Here is a 25,180-nt window from a genome sequence, read left to right as displayed (position 1 = left end):
AATATTCAAGCCATCAGGTGAAAATCGTGCAAAACATAGTAGATACTGTATTTGTTTCCATTAGAGGTCTTATTTTTTGTGATAATCATAGGCTAATCAAATGAACATTCAGAGGTAGCTAGGCTCTATAATTAGTTGTAGTGCAGTGAAGTGAAGTGATGGATGGGCAGCTTGTTCGAAGATTACATCATAGCCTACTGGGCTACAACTCAACTCTGCACTATGCAGTAATTTAACTATCACCCCAAAACTTGTCGCAACAAAATGAAGTCAACATCTTAATAAAAAAAAGCTGCAGCAGCAGTATTGCATAAATATACATTATCTAAATTAAATATCGATAGTGCACGGCGGATTGCCCGTATCAAGACATGCGCGTACCTACGCATAGCTCAGAACGCCCACTATGCGGCAATTGAAAAGGCGATTGGCTGCTAAAGATAACCGTACCTCCGGTTATTTCGTGATTGGTTGAGGGTGACTTGTACATTACGTTATGCCTATTCTACAAGTACACAGGGAGCTTCTGAAAAGGAAGACGTAATGGTGTGATTCCTTGTGTCCTTGCAATGGTCATCATTCTAATATTCCACAACAAATTCCACAACCGGGAGTCAGAATGAAGGTATGGTAGGCCTACTGCAATTTCAATATATCTATGTTGTGATATTTTGCACAGCCGGCTTGCAATCGATCTATATTACAACTTTTAAATCTGGTGCGTCGACAAATAGTAACAAAATATAAATTTGGCATCCAATCAAACCTAATAATTGTTATACAATTACAATGCATTAATTTTGTTGTTTGTCTGTTTGCTTTAAAGGGTTGCAAACTCTGATTTTACGGATACATGTATAAGGTGAGTGACAGTAGTGTTTTGCCGGTTGGAATATTTTCTCCAGGGTTGAAATATTTATATTGCGTTCTATTTACAATTGCATGGATACATTAAATGATGATAGTCACGAGCTCTTTCTGATCCTCAGTCTGACACTAGTTTGCATCTCCCTCGCAGTGAACTATACCACAGTGCAATGTCCATTCATTTCCCCCATCGTTAATCTGCCATAATGAGATCAGTATACTGCAGTCAACGAGTGATGGAATATTTTGAGATGTCTGGTCTATTGATAATACCCCGTCCCTAGTATTTTGACTCACTAATCACTGACCAGGAGTGCTAGAACAGGCAACCATCGTGGAGGGGATGGTGATGTTGTTGAAGAGGAGGATGAGGATGGATGATTATGATAAATAACCCCCTAGCATTTTTTTCAGTGTGAGTATCCGATGTATGGAAAGTTGTTTACCTCATTTTAATTAACAAAGCCTAACTCCTTAAATCCTGTTTCTTGCAACAGTGTAATAATGAGTATCAGTGTAGAATAGTTTAGAGTAGGCGATAGATAAGATCTTCTAAATTGAGCAATTATTTCCACTGGCAATGTTTGGCTCCGATCCAGCATATCAATGTTATGTTGTGCAGCAGGCAGTAGTCTTTCAAATTGCTATAGTATCACAAGGTGCCATGCAACGTCAACATATCACATCATATCACTATAATAATGTTTACATATTTTGCATTACTCATCTCATATGAATATGCTGTATTCTATTGTATCTTAGCCTATGCCGCTCTGACATTGCTCGTCCATATATTTATAAATTCTTAATTCCATTTATTTACTTAGATTTGTCTGTATTGGGTATATGTTGTGAAAATTGTTAGAGATTACTGCACTGTCGGAGCTAGAAACACAAGAATTTTGCTACACCCGCAATAGCATCTCCTAAACACATGTATGTGACCAATAACATTTGATTTGATATCAGACATTTGTGAATACATAAAGTGCATTCGGAAAGTATTCAGAAACCCTTCACTTTTTTTACATTTTGTTATAAAACAGCCTAATTCTAAAATTGATGAACACAATTTTCCTAATCAATCTACCCAACACACCCCACCCATAATGACAAAAAAAAATCTGAAATACCGTATTTACACAAGTATTCAGACCCTTTGCTATGAGACTCGAAATTGAGCTCAGGTGCATCCTGTTTCCATTGATCATCCTTGATGTTTCTACAACTTGATTGGAATCCACCTGTGGGGAATTCAATTGATTGGACATGATTTGGCAAGGCACACACATGTCTATAGAAGGTCCCACAGTTGACAGTGCATGTCAGAGCAAAAAAAACAAGCCATGAGGTTTAAGGAATTGTCCGTAGAGCTCTGAGACAGGACTGTGTCGAAGCACAGATCTGGGGAAGGGTACCAAAACATTTATGCAACATTGAATGGCCCCAAGAACACAGTGGCATCATCATTCTTTTTTTTTTTTTTTCTTTTCTTTTTAAAAAAAAAGATTTTACCCCTTTTTTCTCCCCAATTTCGTTGTATCCAATTGTTGTAGTAGCTACTATCTTGTCTCATTGCTACAACTCCCGTACGGGCTCGGGAGAGAAGAAGGCTGAATGTCATGCGTCCTCCGATACACAACCCAACCAGCCGTACTGCTTCTTAACACAGCGCGTATCCAACCCGGAAGCCAGCCGCACCAATGTGTCGGAGGCTACACCGTGCACCTGGCAACCTTGGCTAGCGCGCACTGTGCCCGGCCCGCCACAGGAGTCGCTGGTGCGTGATGAGACAAGGAGATCCCTACCGACCAATCCCTCCCTAACCCGGACGACGCTAGGCCAATTGTGCGTCGCCCCACGGACCTCCCGGTCGCGGCCGGTTACGACAGAGCCTGGGCGCGAACCCAGGGACTCTGATGGCACAGCTGGCGCTGCAGTACAGCGCCCTTAACCACTGCGCCACCCGGGAGGCCCGCCTCCATCATTCTTAAATGGAAGAAGTTTGGAACCACCAAGACTCTTCCTAGAGCTGGCCGTCCGGCCAAACTGAGAAATCGGGGGAGAAGGGCCTTGGTCAGGGAAGTGACCAAGAATCCAATGGAAACTCTGACAGAGCTCCAGAGTTCCTCTGTGGAGATGTAACAAACTTCCAGAAGGACAACCATCTCTGCAGCACTCCATCAATCAGGCCTTTATGGTAGAGTGGCCCGATGGAAGCCACTCCTCACTAAAAGACACATGACAGCTGGCATTGAGTTTGCCAAAAAGCACCTAAAGGACTCTCAAACCATGAGAAACAAGATTGTCTAGTGAAACCAAGACTGAACACTTTGGCCTGAATGCCAAGCGTCATGTTTGGAGGAAACCTGGCACCATCCCTACAGTGAAATATGATGGTGGCAGCATCATGCTGTGAGGATTTCTTTCAGTGGCAGAGACTGGGAGACTCGTCAGGATCAAGGGAAAGATGAACGGAGCAAAGTACAGAGAGATCTTTGTTTAAAACCTGCTTCAGAGCGCTCAGGTCCTGAGCCTGGGGCAAAGGTTCACCTTAAAACAGGACAACGACCCTAAGCACACAGACAAGACAATGCAGGAGTGGCTTTGGGACAAGTCTCTGAATGTCCTTGAGTGGCCCAGCCAGAGCCCGGACTTGAAGCCGATCTAACATCTCTGGAAAGACCTGAAAATAGCTGTGCAGCGACGCTCCTCATCCAACCTGACAGATTTTGAAAGGATCTGCAGAGAAGAATGGGAGAAACTCCCCAAATACAGGTGTGCCAAGCTTGTAGCATCATTGACAAAAATACTTGAAGCTGTAATCGCTGCCAAAGGTGCTTCAAAGTGCTGAGCAAAGGGTCTGAATACTTATGTAAATGTGATATTTAATTTTTTGTATATATTTCTTAATCTGTTTTTGCTTTCTCATTATTTGGTATTATGTGTAGATTGAGGGGGGAAACTATTTCATCAATTTTAGAATAAGGCTGTAATGTAACACAATGTGGAAAAAGGGGTCTGAATACTTTCTGAAGACACTAAGTTGGCTATGATGGTTCAGAGGTCTATCATAAACATGTTTGTAACGTCTATATCCTCAAGTACTCAATCTTTTCCTTTATCCGCTTCCCTAATATTTGAATAGTGATGTATTGTGGGGGGCCTAAATCAGTTTGTTGTCTCAGTGCAGGTGAAAGGTCATCTGGTCTTCTGTCTGATCATGACAAACCATCATCTGCCCCAGAGAGATGGCTGTGACGTTGTATTGACTAATCTGGTTTATTTTGAAAAGCAGCTTTTCAGCTCATGAGAAATGGAGGATGATGGCTGTAATATGTTTAGAACCACACATGAACCGTTTTTGTTGCAGTCAGTTGTACCATATGTTTTTCATCTAATTCATTGATACTGCATTGTCATAAGGATCCTGTTATTCGACATGACTTCTCTTGAGTTCCACTGATTTGTCAGTTATGGGGACTGTTGCTCATTGGGGCATATTGTTTTGTTGTGTAAGAGAATTCACTGAGAATTTGAGAGAATTTGCACAAGAGAATTCAGGATAGTTTGACTGGCATGACCCTGTTCTGAATTCCAAAATTGATTTGGAACTCTGAGATTAGGAGCTATGGTCTGTTGGAGTTAAATGTGATAGACTCAGAAAGGTAGCAGTTTCCGTGGCGGTCGTTATTAAATATGCCAGTCATATTTTAATATCAGGATTATCTCCTGAGCAGACACATCGTTTTGGTTTTATTGCCTGCAACCCAAAATCCAAATCGCTCTTTTTTTATTAGTTGGCGCTATCCTCTTCTACCCCAAAGGTAAGGCTTTAAAGGTACAAATGTATGATGCACATGACATTTGCCATAATTTCTAAGCACCATCATTTCTAAGCTCCATCAGTTATCATTGACATGTTTGAATGCAGTCTTTTGAACAGCACATATTCATACATTGTGATTTGCTGTGCCTTCCCTGACAAAAGCAGCAAGAGATTGATTGAATCAGCTAGATTTTTCTGTCAGTTTTACTTCCTGATCTCAATGGAGATGAAGTCTAGTGCAGGCTGCCAGCTGACTGCACGCTTCACTATGTGAATGGCATCTCCCCCTGAAGCTACTGAAGCAATACTCTCCAGTGAGGAAATGATGGGGTGGAGAAGAGGGAGGGAAGAGAGGATCATCAAACTAAATTGATCATCAAATCACAAGTGTAGAATTTACTGTGAAATGCTTAACAACCTTTTCACAACAACGCAGAGTTAAAAAGTAAGAAAATTAGCTAAATAAAGGAAATGGTAACACAATTAAAAGAACATTAACGAGGCTATATAAAAGGAGTACACGTACCGAGTCAATGTGCAGTATGAGATAGTTGAGGTATTGATGTAATATGTAAATGTCATGTAGGTAGGGGCCAAAGTGACTAGGCTATCAGGATAGATAATAAACAGAGTAGCAGCAGTGTATACGAAGAGTGTGAAAGTGTGTGTGTGTGGGTGGGTAGCCATTTGATTAACTGTTCAGCAGTCTTATGGCTTGGGGGTAGAAGCTGTCCTGGAGACTTTGGTCCCAGACTTGGTGCTCCGGTACTGCTTGCCAAGTGGTAGCGGAGGGAACAGTCTATGACGAGTGGCTGGAGTCTTTGACAAGTTTACCTCTGACATCGCCTGATATAGAGGTCCTGGGTGGCAGGGAGCTCGGCCCCAGTGATGTACTGGGCTGTATGCACTACCCTCTGTTGCGCCTTATGGTCGGATGCCAAGCAGTTTCCATACCAAGCGGTGATGTAGCCAGTTAAGATGCTCTCAATGGTGCAGCTGTAGAACTTTTTGAGGATCTGAGGGCCCATGCCAATTTTTTTCATTATCCTGAGGGTGAAGAGGCGTTGTCATGCCCTCTTCACGACTATGTTGGTGTACTTGAAGCTCTAGACCGGATCCACTACAGCTCCGACGATGTGAATTGGGGCGTGCTCGGCCCTCCGTTTACTGTGGTTCCCGATCAGCTCTTTTGTCTTGCTGATGTTGTAGGAAAGGTTGTTGTCTCTGACCTCTTTCCATTAGGCAGTCTCAATGTTGTTGTGATCAGGCCTACCACCATCTGCTAACTTAATGATGGTATTGGAGTCGTGGCTGGAAGAGTGAAGGCTGGGGACACTGGGACAGGGTCGGTTGTTTTGGTGGGGTGGCAGGTAGGCTAGCGGTTAAAAGCGTTGGGCACAAGAGTGTTGGGCCAGTAACCGAAAGGTCAGTGGTTTGAGTCCCAGCCGACTAGGTGGAAAATCTGTTGGTGTGCCCTTGAGCAAGGCACTTAACCCTAATTGTGCCTGTAATTCCCTCTAGATAAGAGTGTTTGCTTAATGGCAACAAAAAAAATGAATGTGGTGTGTCAACAGTAATATCTGTAATTATTGTCACAGTTTGTCTATGTTGTCTGGTCTTTGTTTTTTAGGGAATGTCTTAAGCCCTCTTTTTACCTGGTTCAATTGTCCTGATCTTGTCCACATTCTGATTGTGCTTACATTTTCAGACAGGTGTTTCAGATTAAAAAACGCAGGAGGTATGGATATTTGAAAATGGATCTGAAAATAAATTACTTCTGGACATCAGAACTGGGATTACTCACCACAGACTGGCAGAATACTTTTTTTCCTTTAACAAATCCGATGAGCCTGACGTGAATGATATACTGCTTTCCCGGGAACAGGCCCAGATCCGTGTAATTTGCGTTAAGAGAAGGCGTAGAAAAAGGGTCCAGAGGGTGGGCAGCCTTCTGAGAATTCGTAGGCAGACGAATGAACCCCCACTTCCTTCCATTCAAATAGAAAATGTGAAAACTTTGGAAAATAAAATCAATGACCTACGCGGAAGATTAAACTATCAACAGCACATTCAAAACTGTAATATCTTATGCTTCACGGAGTCGTGGCTGAACGACTGAATTATAAACATACAGCTGGCTGGTTCTACACTGTATTGGCAGGATAGAACAACGGCGTCTGGTGAGACAAGGTGCGGCGGACTATGTATTTTTGTAAACAACAGCTGGTGAACGATATCTAGGGAAGTCTCAAGGTTTTGCTCACCTGAGGTAGAGTATCTCATGATAAGCTGTAGACCATACTATCTACCGAGAGCGTATTCATCTGTATTTTTATAGCTGTCTACATACTACTACAGACTGATGCTGGCACTAAGACCGCACTGAATGAGCTGTAAGCAAACAGGAAAACGCTCACCCAGAGGCGGCACTCCTACTAGCCAGGGACTTTAATGCAGGGAAACTTCCATCTTACCAAATTTCTATCAGCATGTTAAATGTGCATCCAGAGGGGAAAAAACTAACTCTGGACCACCTATACTCCACACACAGAGACGCATAGAAATCTGACCATAATTCTATCCTCCTGATTGCTGCTTACAAGCAAACATTTAAGCAGGAAGCACCAGTGACTAAATCAATAAAAAAGTGGTCAGATGAAGCAGATGCTAAGCTACAGGACTGTTTTGCTAGCACAGACTGGAATATGTACTGGGATTCCTCCAATGGCATTGATGAAGCCAATCAGTCATTGGCTTCATCAATAAGTGCATCGATGACGTCGTCCCCACAGTGACTGTACATACAAACCCCAAACCCCAACCAGAAGCCATGGATTACAGGCAACATCCGCACTGAGCTAAAGGCTAGGGCTGCCACTTTGAAGGAGTGGGATTTTAACCCGGATGCTTAAGAAATCGCGCTATGCCCTCCGACGAACCATCAAACAGGCAAAGCATCAATACAGGACTAAGATTGAATCGTACTACACCGGCTCTGACTCTCGTCGGATGTGGCAGAGCTTGCAAACCATTACAGACTACCAAGGGAAGAACAGCCGAGAGCTGCCCAGTGACACGAGCCTACCAGACGAGCTAAACTACTTATAAGCTCGCTTCGAGGCCAATAACACTGAAAAATGCATGAGATCACCAGCTGTTCCGGAAGACTGTGTGATCACGCTGTCCGCCGCCAATGTGAATAAGACCTTTAAACAGGTCAACATTCACAAGGCCGCAGGGCCAGACGGATTACCAGGACGTGCTTTGAAAGGCTGGTCATGGCTCACATCAACACCATTATCCCAGAAACCCTAGACCCACTCCAATTTGCATACCGCCCTAACAGATCCACAGATTATGCAATCTCTATTGCACTCCACACCGCCCTTTCCCACATGGACAAAAGGAACATCTACGTGAGAATGCTATTCGTTGACTACAGCTCAGTGTTCAACACCATAGTGCCCTCAAAGCTCATCAATAAGCTAAGGACCCCGGAACTAAACACCTCCCTCTGCAACTGGATCCTGGACTTTCTGATGGGCCACCCCCAGGTAGTAAGGGTAGGTAACAACACATTTGCCATGATGATCCTCAACACAGGGGCCCCTCAGGGGTGTGTGCTCAGTCCCCTCCTGTACTCCCTCTTCACTCATGACTGCATGGCCAGGCGTGACTCCAACACCATTAAGTTTGCCGAAGACACAACAATATTAGGCCTAATCACCGACAACGAAAAGACAGCCTATACGGAGCAGGTCAGAGACCTGGCCATGTGGTGCCTGGACAACAATCTCTCCCTCAATGTGATCAAGACAAAGGAGATGATTGTGGACTACAGGAAAAAAAGGACAGAGCACGCCCCCACTCTCATCGACGGGACTGTAGTGGAGCAGGTTGAGAGCTTCAAGTTCCTTGGTGTTCACATCACCAACAAACTGACATGGTCCAAGCACACCAAGACAGTTGTGAAGAGGGTACAACAAAACCTATTCTCCCTTAGGAGACTGAAAAGATTTGTCATGGATCCTTAGATCCTCAAAATGTTCTACAGCTGCACCATTGAGAGCATCCTAACTGGTTGCATCACTGCCTGGTATGGCAACTGCTCAGCCTCCGGCAGCAAGGCACTACAGAGGGTAGTGTGTACGGCCCAATACATCACCAAGCTTCCTGCCATCCAGGACCTCTATACCAGGCGGTGTCAGAGGAAGGCCCTGAAAATTGTCAAAGACTCCAGCCACCCTATTCATAGACTGTTCTCTCTGATACCGCACGGCAAGCTGTACCGGAGCGCCAAGTCTAGGTCCAGGATGCTTCTAAACAGCTTCTACCACCAACCCTTCTTTTACACCACTGCTGCTCTCTGTTGTTATCATCTATACATAGATCATCTATACATACATTACCTCAACTAACCGGTGCCCCCGGACATTGACTCTGTACCGGTCCCCCGCTGTATATAGTCTCGCTAATGTTATTTTACTGCTGCTCTTTAATTACTTGTTACTTTTATTTCCTATCCAAATTTGTTTTAACTGCATTGTTGGTTAGGGGCTGTTGTATTCGACACATGCGACTAATACAATTTGATTTGATATTTCTGAAAATGTGGGCACAATTAGAATGTGGACAAGATCAGGACAAGGAACGCATGTTAGCACCTGGTATAAACAAGGCTTTACACTGTCATATATTCTGCCAAAAGGAATAATAGAAATCAATGCTCAAAAACGTTTAAAAAAACCACAGCTCTCCTCAGCAGGTCCAGCGCATCAGCAGATTGATTGTTTGCTTCACTGTCAAAAAGTCTGATATGACAAGTGCAAGTTAGGGGCCCTAAACCCCTTAGCTGCCCAAAACCAGGCATGCTATAGTAATACGTAATATTTAATCTTCATGTAGATTAGATATTATTAAGCTCAAAAAAGTGTATATATTGGTAACAAAAGAATGCATTTTACTGTAACTCTTGTTTGCAGTTATCTATTGTATGTTTTGTCAGTCCTTCCCTGCAGACCTTACTGGGTGCTAATTGAGGTGACAGGGGAAAGCCCTTCTTTTGGCGCTGTGCCAGATATGAGTGATTTCATGGCCATACCACTGTGCCTCCTCCTGCTAAATCTAGCAAAAGGGTGTAGTAATGGCCCACTGAGTAACTGTCCAAAGATAGGGGGATTATCTAAGTCACAGTGGATCTTTTACCACTCTTTCTGTGTGCCTGGTTTATGCCCCATTGCATGCTTGGTCGGATGTATGAGTAGGGGACTCATCTATTTCCATTGCCTGCAATGTCTTGAGAAAAACTCAACACTGCGACACTCATCTTTTCCCATTGACTACATTGTATTGAGAAAAACATCAGCTACTGTGACATTTGACCTTCATTCAAAAATTTGCCAGGATGACATTTTCTTATGATATCATGTTGTTTCACAACCAACTTATTGCTGTACTGTATTTCTGGGAAGACCATCTCCATCTCAGTGCAGTCAGTTCCACATATAGCACTTAGCTCCTGGATTATATAACTGCAGACTGGCTAAGCAGGCAAAGAGAGGTGAGATCATAGAGCAGGGCTGTGTGTTGTGGCAGGTCATGGCTGAGTAGAACTGTATTTGTGGACAGCAGCGGCCTCATCTTGTAAAATATAGCCTACGCTCACTGTATTCTCTACTGAGCTCAGACATAGCCACATACTGTATGCTCATGTCAGCTATTGATTCCCCAGGCCCTGTAACAGAATACATTTTCTCTCCCTGCCCTCCTCCTCTCTTCCCCCATCAATATGCTCCAAGGAGCTGCGCCAGGGATCATGCCATCTTGGGTCTCAGGCCTTGGAGTAGACAGTCTTGCAGTCAGTAAACATTGATCAGGCAAACATGTCACATCCATTGTATGGTCTTCTTTTGGAGGACCACATTAATATCACTAAGTGCACCTACTCTACTAGGTCATACGGCTGTTATATCTGTTAAATTACCCCACTGCTCACACAGTAACCATACAAGTCTTAACATAGAGATTATGTTTTCAATGAGAGCCATAGCACCGGGGGGATTTATGTCTGTAGCGTTGTGTGTGACCAGGCATTCATTATATAATGGACAGAAACTTATGTGGCAATGTGAAGTTGCTACATCCATTTTTGGACTTATGATAATGTACACATTGATTCTTGAAAAATATAACTGATAAATGCCTCATGAGCTTAGTTCAACTGTCGTACCCCATCAAAATGCAAAATATAAGCTGGTTTTAACAAAGTAAATGTAAGCAGGGTTATTCAACTCTTACCCTATGAGCCTGCTAGTTTTCTGTTCTGCCTGATAATTAATTGCATACACCTGGTGTCCCAGGCCTAAATCAGTCCCTGATTAGAAGAAAACATTGAAAAACTGCAGTAGAATTGGCTTCGAGGTCCAGAGTTGAGTTTGAGGGCTATAAAGCCTCAAAACATGGTTAAAACTATCATTTTGATATCATGGATGAGTCAGGCCTTGCATCCATAGCCCTGTCTATAAATTTGAGAGTTACATTACTTCAGCCCCATCCCTCAGCTTTTTGCTGAAACGGGTGGGAGGCTGCTTTGTTATTGTTTCAACTGCGGATTGCACCTTTAATGATTGAACCCAACATCCCTTTTGGGGCATAGCTCATTAGGACAGGCTGTTTACGCTCTAGTGCTTGACCATTTTCAACCACAAACAGACCCAAAGAGCTCTCATAATAATGTATTTGCAGCAGGCACGTTCACAGATAGGGGTCTACCTTTGACCTCCCACTCCCAACTGCCCTTTGGGTGGTGGAATATATATTTTTGTATGCGGTTTGCATTGTCTCATTAGTGTGAATGTGTTTCACCTGTGCTGGCCCAGGTGCTATTTTAAGATTGGCTGGCCGAGGGCTCCAGTTGTCTTGGAAGAGGTGAAGGGTTAACACCTTTGACTCTCCCCATTTTTGATTTCTAAATCAAAAGTATTTATCTGATCTTCCCAGTTTTGCTCCACCTTTTGGTTACTTCCATGTTTTTACATTTGGTGGCTGTCTTTTAGGTCCTAGTTGTTGCTAGTCAGCTTTCAGTGGACACCCCCATGAGTGTTTTTCAGAACCCCTCTTAAAACTCCACCTGTTTCGTTTTGGTTGTTCCCCTTTTCTGTTTTGAGTGAACAATTTTGGTTTTCTTGCTAGGAAATGTAACAAAAACCAAGGAAAGAGAATGCAAGGAAAAAGTGGCACAAAACTTAAACCAGAAGATCAGATAAAGGATTTTGTCTAGAAAGCAAATGAACGGGGGGTCAACTTAAGGCGTTAATCTTCCACATCTCTCAAGACAACAGAAACACTGGGCCAGCTGCTCTTAAATAGCACCTGGCCCAGCACAGGTGAAACACCTTCCCACTAATGAGATGACAAACCAGTGCAGGTGTAACACATACTGACTAACGAGGTGACCCACACGCTAACATCCAATCTCTAAATATAAATGGAAAAAACAAAGCCTGTAACAGTAGCAGCAACACATGTAGTCTATTAGACTCTAGCTAACTACCATATACTAAAAATATCCACTAGCCAGCCAGTCATATATCATAAGTTCGAAGTTTATGAATATTATATTAAGAAGTTATTATTTAAGAGCATTGAAGATAAATCACAAGCAGTGAAAAAAAAAAATATATATATATATATTTTACATTTTCAGTTCTCATTTACAACTGCGACCTGGCCAAGATAAAGCAAAGCAGTGTGACACAAACGACACAGAGTTACACATGGAATAAACAAGCGTACATATAGAGCTAGCTAAATAGCAGATGGGTGCCCTTTTTTCATTTTGAGCACCTGCACCCTGTGCACGGCCCTGATTTGGATCTTAAGTTCCTTCCTCTGAAGAGCTATAGGCTGTATAGCATCCACCTCTGCACCTCCACACTGTTCACAGGACCCTGTTCTGAATACGCCAGCTGCCGTCAGGCGCTGCTACACATTTTTTTTTATGTGCGAACACCCCAGAGACTTTATTATAATACTTCAATGCTTTTTGTAGAGGAACTCAGGAGCTACAAAGGTAGTTCATCAGAGGGGGGTGGTGGTTGAGCATCTGAAGGTCACAATGAGGCATTGTGGGATTCAAGGACAAATTACGAATGATGTGAGAAGTCTGAGATACCATTCCCTTAGCAATGCAACCTACAACAAAAGTTGTACTTTTCTCTAGTTTAGTGTTGGAGGTGAAATTGGGGCACTGTATTGATTGCATTGAAGGCTACTATGATTTCAGGACTGCCAAAGGCATATGGTTTATGAACCTACTGGGAGGGATAATAGGACTCCAAACTATGCATTCAAACTTGGAGACATTAATTTAAAAAGAACAGACGTGCATTCTTTGTGTGTTTGTTTCATAGGCGGGGGCATCGTCCATGTGGGCGTCATGCTGTGGGCTGCTGAACGAGGTGATGGGCACAGGGACGGTGCGCGGGCAGCAGCCAGGGTTTGGGACCGGAACGGGGCCCTTCCGCTTTGCCCCCAGCGCCGGGTACTCCACATATCCCCCCACCAGCTCAGGGAGTGCAGGTCAGCTCTGCAAGGCCTGTGGACTGGCCTTCTCCGTCTTCAGGCGCAAGGTAGGTGGTGATGAGGATAATGACAATAGTGTGTAAAAAGATGAGGAAGAACACTGTGCCCCTTATAAACTAATAAAACTAACTTCCATATGAAATAATCAATCATACTGGTCACACCAGGGCATCAGCTTAGACTGCAGACAGGTAAATGGCAGAGCGTATCTAGGCATTGACTGACAGTGTAGCATGCTGGGACAGCGATAGAAGCCCCTGGAGGCTTCAGCGTTCTTGCACTTCCAGGCTCAGACTGCTCTATCAGCCCGCTCACACCTGTTGAGGTTCAATCCCGGAATATATTCTCTGTGTGTGTGTGTGTGTGTGTGTGTGGCTCAGCTCGATATCTGTGTCAAGAAAGGAGAAGTTCTGGGGGACTAACACAGAAGATTGATAAATGGACCTGTCAGAGTGTGAATGTCCTCTTTCTGGTCCACAGCTCATTTGCAATGCACAGTAATGATATGGAAATTATTTCTGGCCATATCCCACTTTTTCTGTCTCCATTCAGACTGCCAGTCAGTCGATTCATCTGAGTTTCCTCAGTAAACCGAGATAAGCTTGTAAATGCTAGAGAATATTCCATATAGTATTATTTAGCTTGTCTGTGCCAAATGGGGGAAACTCATCCTCTTTCCTAGGACATAGTGACATCATAAGGAATGAGTACTTGTATTGGAAAGCTGTTGTCTGGTAGATTTGGCAGATCCCTCTCATTAGTTGTAATTAAGAGTTCTAAAACCAGGATAGTTAATTGACTCCATGATGCCAATAATTAATTAAATATATTCATTAATTGATCAGGAGGAATGGACATGACTGGCTGATGGGATCGCCTCTCTTCTTAATGTGTGTGGTGAGTCTCTATCACTGTATCTCTCTCTGTCTCTCTCTCTCTTTCTCTCAGCACATATGCTCGGACTGTAAGAAAAGTTTCTGTGCCATGTGCTCGGTGCTGCAAGAGAGCCTCCGCTGCTGCACCACCTGCCACCTCCTGCGCGGAACGGCCTTCCAGAGACCACAGCTCATGGCGCTGCGTGTTAAGGACCTGCGCCAGTACCTGCTGCTGCGCAACATCCCTACAGACACCTGCAGGGAGAAGGAAGACCTGGTGGACCTGGTGCTCTGCCACCAGGAAGCTGGAGAAAGCACCTTGACACAAGGAGGTGTAGAGGAAGATGAGGAGGAGGAGGAAGAAGAAGAAGAGGAGGAGGAGGATGCAGACACAGACAGCCTGCACTCGCTCCCCCACTCCCTCCACGCCTCGCCCCCCTCAGCCGCACACCGCTCCGCTTCAGAGCAGTTGTCTCTCTCCACCTCGGAGCAGTCGGCTCTCTCCGCCTCTCAAGGAGGCTCTCCTCTCAGCCGGAGTGACAGCTCAGGGACTGCTCAGAGCCAGGTATGACTACACAAACACATAACACACACACACATGCACACACACTCACAAACACAACCTAGTCCCATTCCCCATACAGCTGCCCCCTTTCGTTTACCATCTTCTCTGCTCTTTTGACATCTGTCCTTGTATCAAAGTTAATTAATGTGAAGCTTGATAAGCACATGGCATGGATGTGGGAAACATATTAGTCAGTGTGAAGTAGAGTTGTCACAGCTAAGCATAACAATCAACAACGAGCAATTGCTACTCTAGATCTCTAGTGCTGGGATGTAAATGGGTTATGATTGTCCACAGCCCTGCTGAAAGTAACCCCTTTGATAACCATTTAGGCTAAATATAGGAGCATAAAAAGCTTACAAGCATTCTAGTAATTGCAGTATAGTTTATTGCAGTCAAGCCCTGTCCTTTGCAGCCAGTTTGATACAGTCTGGTGCTTTGTGTTTGTCATGAATAAAGAGGTTCACTCACACAGATCATCTGCTACATTCATATTTCATGCTGCACAATTTCACTCTTTTCTGTGATCTGACGTCCACGTGACTGACAGCTGCTCTTGCAGTGCAGCCCTGGGAGCTGCAGCCAGTCATCAACAGCCAGAGCTGAAGCTCTCTTTTTTAGGTCTGTTATGCTGTCGGTTATGTAACAATGCTCAGGCTGGCTTCTGATTCCTCTCAACGGCACAGCTGTAATTGAAAAGAGAGAGCGAAACACAACAATACTGCTCACATCTCTGACCGTGGGATCATTTTGGCCTAAACATCAAAATCATCCACTCCTATTGTAATCCATAAAGGATTAAATGAGCTGATTGGTCCAGTGGAATACGTAGGGAGCATGTGTGTGCACATACACCCAGGAACATCAGCCTCCCCCGACCCCCTATAGACTCAGCCCCCATCCATCATCGTGATGTCACACCGGAAGAATGCATTAGCCCTGCACCATTAGCTAATTGCTTTTTGTGCGGTGGTCCGGTGGAGACAGAGAGGAAGGGAGGAGTAGGCTCTTCATGATCGTTGCTGTTTTATGTTCTCTCTTCATTGCACATAAATGGCTGAGTTAATGCAAGTCAATACGCCACAAGGTAAACATTCTCATCAGATTCATCCCGCCAAGACCATTAGATTCTGGTTGCAGGCAAACTCCAAATATAGTTAACATATTCAAAGGGAATAATTAATCAAATCAAATTTATTTATATAGCCCTTCGTACATCAGCTGATAACTCAAAGTGCTGTACAGAAACCCAGCCTAAAACCCCAAACAGCAAGCAATGCAGGTGTAGAAGCACGGTGGCTAGGAAAAACTCCCTAGAAAGGCCAAAAACTAGGAAGAAACCTAGAGAGGAACCAGGCTATATGGGGTGGCCAGTCCTCTTCTGGCTGTGCCGGGTGGAGATTATAACAGAACATGGCCAAGATGTTCAAATGTTCATAAATGACCAGCATGGTCCAATAATAATAAGGCAGAACAGTTGAAACTGGAGCAGCAGCACGGCCAGGTGGACTGGGGACAGCAAGCAGTCATCATGTCAGGTAGTCCTGAGGCATGGTCCTAGGGCTCAGGTCCTCCGAGAGAGAGAAAGAAAGAGAGAAAGAGAGAATTAGAGAGAGCACACTTAAATTCACACAGGACACCGAATAGGACAGGAGAAGTACTCCAGATATAACAAACTGACCCTAGCCCCCCGACACATAAACTACTGCAGCATAAATACTGGAGGCTGAGACAGGAGGGGTCAGGAGACACTGTGGCCCCATCCGAGGACACCCCCGGACAGGGGAAGCAAACGGTGCTGAATACTAAATGTAACATGGTACCTTTAGAGCAGTGGTTCCCAAACTTTTTATAGCCTCGTACCCCTTCAAATATTCAACCTCCAGCTGCATACCCCCTCTAGCACCAGGGTCAGCGCACTCTCAAATGTTTTTTTTGCCATCATTGTAAGCCTGCCACACACACTATACGATACATTTTTTAAACATAAGAATGAGTGTGAGTTTTTGTCACAACCCAGCTCGTGGGAAGTGACAAAGAGCTCTTATAGGACCAGGGCAAAAATAATAATATAATAATAATCAATACTTTTTCTCTTTATTTAACCATCTTACATATAAAACCTTATTTGTTCATCGAAAATTGTGAATAAATCACCACAGGTTAATGAGAAGGGTATGCTTGAAAGGATGCACATAACTCTGCAATGTTGGGTTGTATTGGAGAGAGTCTGTCTTAAATCATTTTCCACACACAGTCTGTGCCTGTATTTAGTTTTCATGCTAGTGAGATCCGAGAATCCACTCTCACATAGGTGCGTGGTTGCAAAAGGCATCAGTGTCTTAACAGCGCGATTTGCCAAGGCATGATACTCTGAGTGCAGCCTCATCCATAAATCTGGCAGTTTTCACAGAAACGCTTGTTGCAATTTCGATGAGGCTCACTTGTTCAGATATCGGTAAGTGGACTGGAAGCAGAGCTTGAAAGGAATAAATAATCCAGTTGTTTGTCATCCGTTTGTTTGTGTCATCCATTTCGGAAAAGTACCTGCGTAATTGCGCACACAACTCACTCAGGTGCTTCGCTATATCACATTTGACATTGTCTGTAAGCTTGAGTTCATTTGCACACAAAAAAATCATACAATGATGGAAAGACCTGTGTGTTGTCCTTGTTAATGCAGACAGAGAAGTGCTCCAACTTCTTAATCATAGCCTACATTTTGTAATTGAGTTGTCAGATAGTACTTCTGCACATATAACACACTGTGGCTTAGGAAAGGCACTACTCCCAATATAAGTGAACCCCAAATCATTGTAGTTCTCATCATATTTGTGCCTCTTCGATGGTCCAACGTCCCTATCTGTTGTTCGGTGCTTTCCCAGGTAAGGGGGCAGTAGCTCTTAGGCTGCATCAGATTCAAAACGGTCAGTGTCCATGCTAGCTGGACTAACAACAAATGTAGAATTACTGATCCTAGCATTGGATGTGCTCGTGGAAGCAGAACAACTTGTGTTGTCGACAGGTGCAGGTGTAGTACTGCTGGTAGTAGCAGTAATACCAGCCAGTAGAGCTGGTATGTGTATCTATGGGCCTGTTTGAAAATGTACTGTTTGAAAATGTGAAGATAATTTTTTTTCCAGACCCCCGACGGCATTCCGCGTACTCCTGGAGGATACGCCTACATGCCTCATTTCCTTATCAGACATTTGAAGAGAGACATCAGATATGAATTTGATTTATGATTATTATAGCAAACTGTACTATTTTTTATTTCCCTCTGATGGATGTTTAACATGAATAAAAAAAGTGATCACAGCACCTCTGGTGGTGTTTTATAGAAGTTCTGATTTGTGGGAGAAAGGGTGAGGAGCATCAGACAACACAAGTATTTCAAAACTGTCATATCTGCTCCAGTACTGTTTCTTAAACTGCTGTTGATCCTCTTTTGTGTTGTGTTGTGTTGTGTTTCCAGGAGCATGGGGGAGCTCCGACCATCCCACTCCTTCACCTGGAACCTGCCAGTGAACCTATCATAGAGGTGAGACGACCAGCCCTTTACCTCGAGCTGCCTCTGTCCTTTCAGTCTCCACCTCATGTATTTAACTGAAGAGAAATCACTGACCCACTCTTGTGAGAGCATTCACTTGGTCAGTTGTATTACCTCAATGACCATGGTGTGACCAAACATAGTCATAATTGAACTTTGTATGAACATGTTTTCTGAAGTGCCCCCTCTTTTCTCTTTGTAGGTCAGTCCAGTGACACAGAGGAGAATACGGGCCTCTCTATCTGACCTGGACAACGAAGGGGACATTGAGAGCCTGTCTGTCCGGCAGCTCAAAGAGATTCTGGCCCGTAACTTTGTCAACTACTCTGGCTGCTGTGAGAAGTGGGAGCTGATAGAGCGGGTGCATCGGCTCTACAGGGAGAACGAACAGAACAGGAAGTCCAGTAAGCACCACGTTGAATCATTTTAGTCCCCCTATACCAACCAACCTCATCTTAACTAGAACACTACTGATCCTTTTGATAACGACCTGCATAGATTATCAATCTCTAGTTCAAACCTAGTTTGAACAGTAGAGAAACTGTCCAAGTTAAAACATCTTTCTCTGATTTGGTATTATTCACAGGTCCAGATACACAGTATTAAAGATGTATTTCTGTATTTTCTTCCAGTGGAAAATGTCAGCAACATCAACAGCATGTCTGCAGGTGAGGGCATTCAATACTGTTTTCTTGGGTTGTATTGTATATTACATGATGTACATACGGTTGAAGTTGGAAGTTTACATACACTTAGGTTGGGGTCATTAAAACTCGTTTTTCAACCACTCCACAAATTTCTTGTTAACAAACTATAGTTTTGGCAAGTCACTTTGTGCATGACACAAGTAATTTTTCCAACAATTATTTCCAGACAGATTATTTCACTTATAATTCATTGTATCACAATTCCAGTGGGTCAGAAGTTTACATGCACTAATTTGACTGTGCCTTTAAACAGCTTGGAAAATTCCAGAAAATGATGTCATGGCTTTAGAAGCTGCTGATAGGCTAATTGACATCATTTGAGTCAATTGGAGGTGCACCTGTTGATGTATTTCAAGGCCAACCTTCGAACTCAGTGTCTCTTCGCTTGACGTCATGGGATAATCAAAATAAATCAGCAAGACCTCAGAAATAAGATTGTAGACCTCCACAAGTCTGGTTCATCCTTTGGAGCAATTTTCAAATGCCTGAAGCTACCATGTTCATTTGTACAAACAATAATACGCAAGTATAAACACCATGGGACCACACAGCCGTCATACCGCTCAGGAAGGAGACGAGTTCTGTCTCCTAGAGATGAATGTACTTTGGTGCGAAAAGTGCAAATCAATCCCAGAACAACAGCAAAGGATCTTGTGAAGATGCTGGAGGAAACAGGTACAAAAGTATTGATATCCACAGTAAAACGAGTCCTATATCGACATAACCTGAAAGGCTGCTCAGCAAGGAAGAACCACTGCTCCAAAACTGCCATAAAAAAGACTACGGTTTGCAACTGCACATGGGGACAAATATCGTTGTTTTTGGAGAACTGTCCTCTGGTCTGATGAAACAAAAAATTGGACTGTTTGGTCATAATGACCATCGTTATGTTTGGAGGAAAAATGGGGAGGCTTGCAAGCTGAAGAACAACTTCCCAAGCGTGAATCACGGGGGTGGCAGCATCATGTTGTGGGGGTGCTTTGCTGCAGGAGGGACTAAAAATTATGTGGATATATTGAAGCAACATCTCAAGATATCAGTCAGGAAATTAAAGCTTGGTCTCAAGTGGGTCTTCCAAATGGACAATGACCCAAGTATACTTCCAAAGTTGTGGCAAAATGGCTTAAGGACAACAAAGTCAAGGTTTTGGAGTGGCCATCACAAAGCCCTGACCTCAATCCTATAGAAAATCTGTGGGCAGAACTGAAAAAGAGTGTGCGAGCAAGGAGGCCTACAAATCTGACTCAGTTACACCAGCTCTGTCAGGAAGAATGGGCCAAAATTCACCCAACTTATTGTGGGAAGCTTGTGGATGGCTACCTGAAACGTTTGACCCAAGTTAAACAATTTAAAGGCAATGCTACCAAATACTAATTGAACATATGTAAACTTCTGACCCACTGGGAATGTGATGAAAGAAATTAAAGCTAAAATAAATTATTCTCTCTACTATTATTCTGACGTTTCACATTCTTAAAATAAAGTGGCGATCCTAACTGAATTTTTACTAGGATTAAAAGGAATTGTGAAAAACTGAGTTTAAATGTATTTGGCCAAGGTGTATGTAAACCTCTGACTTCAACTGTATATTTGAGTTGTGTACAGGAAATGACTATGTACAGGAAATGACTATAATGGAATTGTGTATAGGAAATGACTGTGTATAGGAAATGACTGTGTACAGGAATTGTTTTAATACTATGTACGAAAGAAGAATTGGAGTAAGAGCTTTTATCCTATTAGAATCACTAATGGTTGTTTTGTCACTGCTCCTTTCCTTCTGTAAATGAAGTGGTGTCATATCCTCCGCCTATCTGCAATGGTGCAGTGGAAGGTAGGCATGTCTAACTCCACCACTATCCCACCTGCAAAACCATCACTGTCTTGAAATACATCTCTCCATATTGATGCATGCTGAAGTCTAATTTCCCATTCAATCCCAACCATAACTCCTCCTGAGTAATATGCTATGTGCTGTTCTGAGAGAGACCACTTCATCCTGCTGTTTAACTGGCTATTTGGGCACTACGTCATCATGTACAGTATGTGAATGACCCTAGAGAAGACAGCCATCCTCAGGCTGCTAGCTACGTGGAGTAATACTATTTTCTTGTGTTGTTTTTCTCCACAGACAGTGTGAAGGCTCAGCTGGCCTCTGATGACCACCTATGTCGCATCTGCATGGACGCTGTGATCGACTGTGTGCTGCTAGAGTGCGGTCACATGGTCACCTGTACCAAATGTGGGATGAGGATGAGCGAGTGCCCCATCTGCAGGCAGTACGTGGTGCGGGCCGTGCACGTCTTCAAGTCTTAACTCTGCCTTGAGCGTGCATGTCAGCCAAGGACATTGAAGCTGTGACGTAGTGTGTGCATATGCTTGAAAACCTGAGGGAGTGTGAATGATTTTGCAAGTTTCCAAGGACTTAATGCTACAGCAGATGTCCACATCCTCCAGTCCAAATGACATGCAGAGCAGACAGCTTCACACAGCCTGACTTTTACTACAGCTACTAGAACTACAAGAGCCCCACAGGAAACTGCTCTGTCGTGTCTGGATCTCCACTGGCTCCAGGACACTGACCTTCTGTCTTTAGTGTGATACACACTGAATTGTTTCACAAATAACTCTCCAATATCTTATTTTACAGTGCTTCATGTCAATTAGTTTTTTACTTTTAATAAACCATGAAGCGGAATTGGTCCATCAGGGCCGGTATACCGAACGCGGACACAGGGCTTGTGCCCCGGGGCCCTGACCTTCCTCAACCAAATTTGTATTATTACATTTTTGGGGGGTTGTGGGTCAGTGGGCCCCCCAGATTGCAAATAGTGTAAAATTGCAGGAAATTAGCTTTAAAACGGAAACATATTCTCTTAGCCTCATGATAAAATGTGTAGAAGGAGGGGGGAGTGCCTTGAGGTCGGTGCCCCAGGGTTCCAAATGCAGTAGTCTGGCCCTGGGTTCCATGGATCCTTGAATTGGATGTTTCATGGTGAGTAGGTATTAGGTGATTTAAGGTGGAGATCATTATGATGTCCCAGGGTTAGAGTCAATATGGTTTACACACTCATACCACACCAGGCTATACTATACGTATCTCCTTCAATGTTCTTTAGTATGTGCAATATTAAAAAATAGACTTCTATGTCTGTCTATGAAACTCATCTGAGAAACTCAACCAGGCTGCATGTCTCTGTGCTGTTCCATTCTATATACACACACACACACACACGCACACGCACACACACACACGCCCGCGCACACACACACAGGGGAGGGTGTTTTAGGTGCCAAACTTCATACCACAACTACATTACTGATGTCTGATTGCTGTTTCTATGCCAAGTGTCACTCCTCACTTCAGACCATGCATTGTAGATTTGAGCAGCATCCAACCCAATCAATATGTAAACCATCAAGCTCAGTGATTGGTTGAATTGTAGGGAAGCTCTTGAGCCACATGCTATGGGTTATAGGGACTTCAGTTCAAGGCTGTCCAACCCATGTTCTCCTTGCATGTGTTGAATCAGTCACAAGTGATATCACATTATGATTAATGTCTATGTTGATGGTCTTGTTTGGTTTAGATGAGGCTCCTGTCTACTGTGGTAACATACCATACACTGTGGCTGGGTCATCCCATGCTTTACGTTCCTATGCTCTTCGTCGGTGTATCTTTTATTAAAGTCGGGCATGACTGACAATGTGTCTGCTACTTAGCTTAATTAAGCAATATCATTCCATTACTTTTCTTAGGTGTGTTGTCCATTGGCTCAGTGTTCACCTCTTGAAGGTGACAGGTGCTAATTCCTCTGTTCTGAGCTCATATTTAAACATCTTTTATCACGTTGTGGATTTGTCTTTTAATATCTCTTTTCAAGAGAAGAAAAGGATGCATAAACTCAGTCGAAGTTGATTTGTTTATACAAATATAACTTCTGTTCTTTCATGAAATTATATTTATTCAAATGTCTATTGAAAAAAAAAGTATCTACTAATGCATGTAGATCGTTAGACAAAAAGCTTATTGCTGTAAAATAATTGCATATGATATGTAAGCTATTGATAAATATATATTTTTCCATTTGCTTTGGATGTCGTAATATAATTTATTAGCATTTGATATTTTAAGAGGCTGAATAATTTTTTTCAGAATGTAAATTCCCTTAATTTGATCAAATTAATATGACTCCAATCAAAAACAGAGAGATCACTGATCATGACATTTCCCCATTAAAGTTCTCATTTTATTTTGGAGCATTTCTTGTCCTTACCTGCTAGGGGATTCAAAACCTTCTGAATATTTGTACATCGCACACGGTAGCGAACACTGTCACTGTGTTTACATGTATGTTTATAATAATGCTGCGATATCTCAGATGTCACTTGTAGGCAGCTATATGATGTCAAAGTAGGATGAGTTATAGCTATGAGCACTCTATGGAATCCTGGAACTTTGTATTTTGGAATGTTGAACTTTTTATTTTGGTAATTACAAGTATTTAATAGATTTAATAAAAATACTGTACCATATAATAAGCAGAGATCCTGTTGTTTTTTTAACGCTGCTGTATCTGACCGGTTACCCCAAATCAATTGTTTATCCCCAGTTTAAAAGAATGCAAGTTGACAAAATGGCAAACTATTCCAAATGTTGATGTTTAAGGTCTTTATTTCAGAATGTAAAAACCGTGAATAGATATTCCAACATATGACATACTTTAAACATATTTCACAAATGTTTTTGTTTACATATTGCACACAATGCTTAAAAACATGACCAAAAAGATAAATTAAGACGATCGTGGAAACATGACCAAAAATAGAGAGTTCAGTATTTAGAATTAATTTTTATAACTCAAGTCACAAACAGTTCTCTATACAGTATATACAGTTGAACCAATGACATACTAGTACTAAAATATTTCCCAACTGCACAGGGAAGACATGGTTGGTAGTTAGGCCTGTCCTCATACAAAAAAAGTAGATTTATATACACATTAGGACCCCCCAGTAGCCATACTTTTGTTATTTCCTGTAATTAACACGAGTTAAATACAAACTGGGGAACTGTATGTCAGTGTCTGACAGGTAACTAACTACATTCCTTATATTACACCAGTAGTAAGTAGTGGCTTTACTTGTGTATGCAGGTTATTATTATACCATATACACATACTATACTGTGTCTGGTTAAAGAGATTCTTCAGTACTTTTGTATACTTTTTAGCCAGTAGCTCTGAAAGTAGTGCTCATAAGATAAAACTGGTCCCCGAAAACTGCATACCACATCAGATATGTGCAGCACATCATTGCTCTCTCTCTCTCGCTCTATTATGTGTACATCTTGCTAGCTGTCACTCAAGCATTATACGGTTAAGTCTACAACCATTGTATTCGGCGCACGTGACAAATATAATTTGATTGCGAGGGGCTGAAGCTCAAATTGCTAGGGGGCAAGCCCACGTGGGGGGGAAATGGCAGAGCCTACAGTTTCCAGTAAACAGTCACTTTCAAACTAGCGATTTCGTGGAACAGTAATTCTGTTCCTAGATTATGCATGTATGAACGGCATTGACACATTCAGTCGAAAGTGTGAGGTTTAAAAAAGACTCACTAGTCGGCAAAGTTCAGGAGCATGTCTTTAAAACCTGCATCTATAGGTGTGAGAATCTCTTGTAAAAAATAAATACAATTAAAAACAGCCTAGTATATGGAGACTGATTGACAGTAGACTTTAAATCAGTCTCATGATGCTTCCTCTAGCAAACGGTCACTGGTGCCAACTCACACTGGCTTGATAAACCTGGGAAAGTACAGTAATATAAAACAAATTGTCAACCAGTGGAAATCGATTTTTATAGATATTTAGAAATTGAAGTGGAGTAAAAACAACTGTTCTATGGAAAGGAGAAAGTACCTGTGTACAGACAAATACAAATATCAAAATGAAATAGCAGCACTTAAATAAATACAATATAAAACACCTGCACAGAAAACAAGCTACTGCTCTATTGGCATAAATCTTCAGAGGTTTGAGTCTAAATAGTAAATAACAAACAGTGAGGCAGATTGACACTTTTCAATCAAAATGGTACATGTAAATCAGTACATTCAGTACTGCACAAAAGTATGAAACACTTTGATTAAAAAAATGGTTGTGTATAATGCATAAACGGTGCGCTGCAACAAAATAAAATA

At 42.7% G+C, this 25,180-nt stretch overlaps 1 protein-coding gene across 1 annotated transcript; it reads left to right on the top strand.

Moving 5' to 3' along the window:
• On the top strand, positions 1–23,512 carry LOC110537202 (E3 ubiquitin-protein ligase RNF34). The gene is made up of 9 exons (XM_021623059.2): positions 1–625; positions 827–862; positions 13,108–13,326; positions 14,228–14,719; positions 18,195–18,260; positions 18,472–18,673; positions 18,902–18,937; positions 20,769–20,810; positions 21,108–23,512. The coding sequence occupies exons 2-9, from the start codon at positions 854–856 to the stop codon at positions 21,290–21,292; spliced, it is 1,251 nt and encodes a 416-aa protein (XP_021478734.2). The 5' UTR covers positions 1–625; positions 827–853; the 3' UTR covers positions 21,293–23,512.
• Positions 23,513–25,180: the final 1,668 nt, after the last annotated feature.

This window comes from Oncorhynchus mykiss, chromosome 12 (genome assembly GCF_013265735.2).
Source record: "Oncorhynchus mykiss isolate Arlee chromosome 12, USDA_OmykA_1.1, whole genome shotgun sequence".
NCBI lineage: Eukaryota > Metazoa > Chordata > Actinopteri > Salmoniformes > Salmonidae > Oncorhynchus > Oncorhynchus mykiss.
This window is presented reverse-complemented; position numbering and strand designations above follow the sequence as displayed.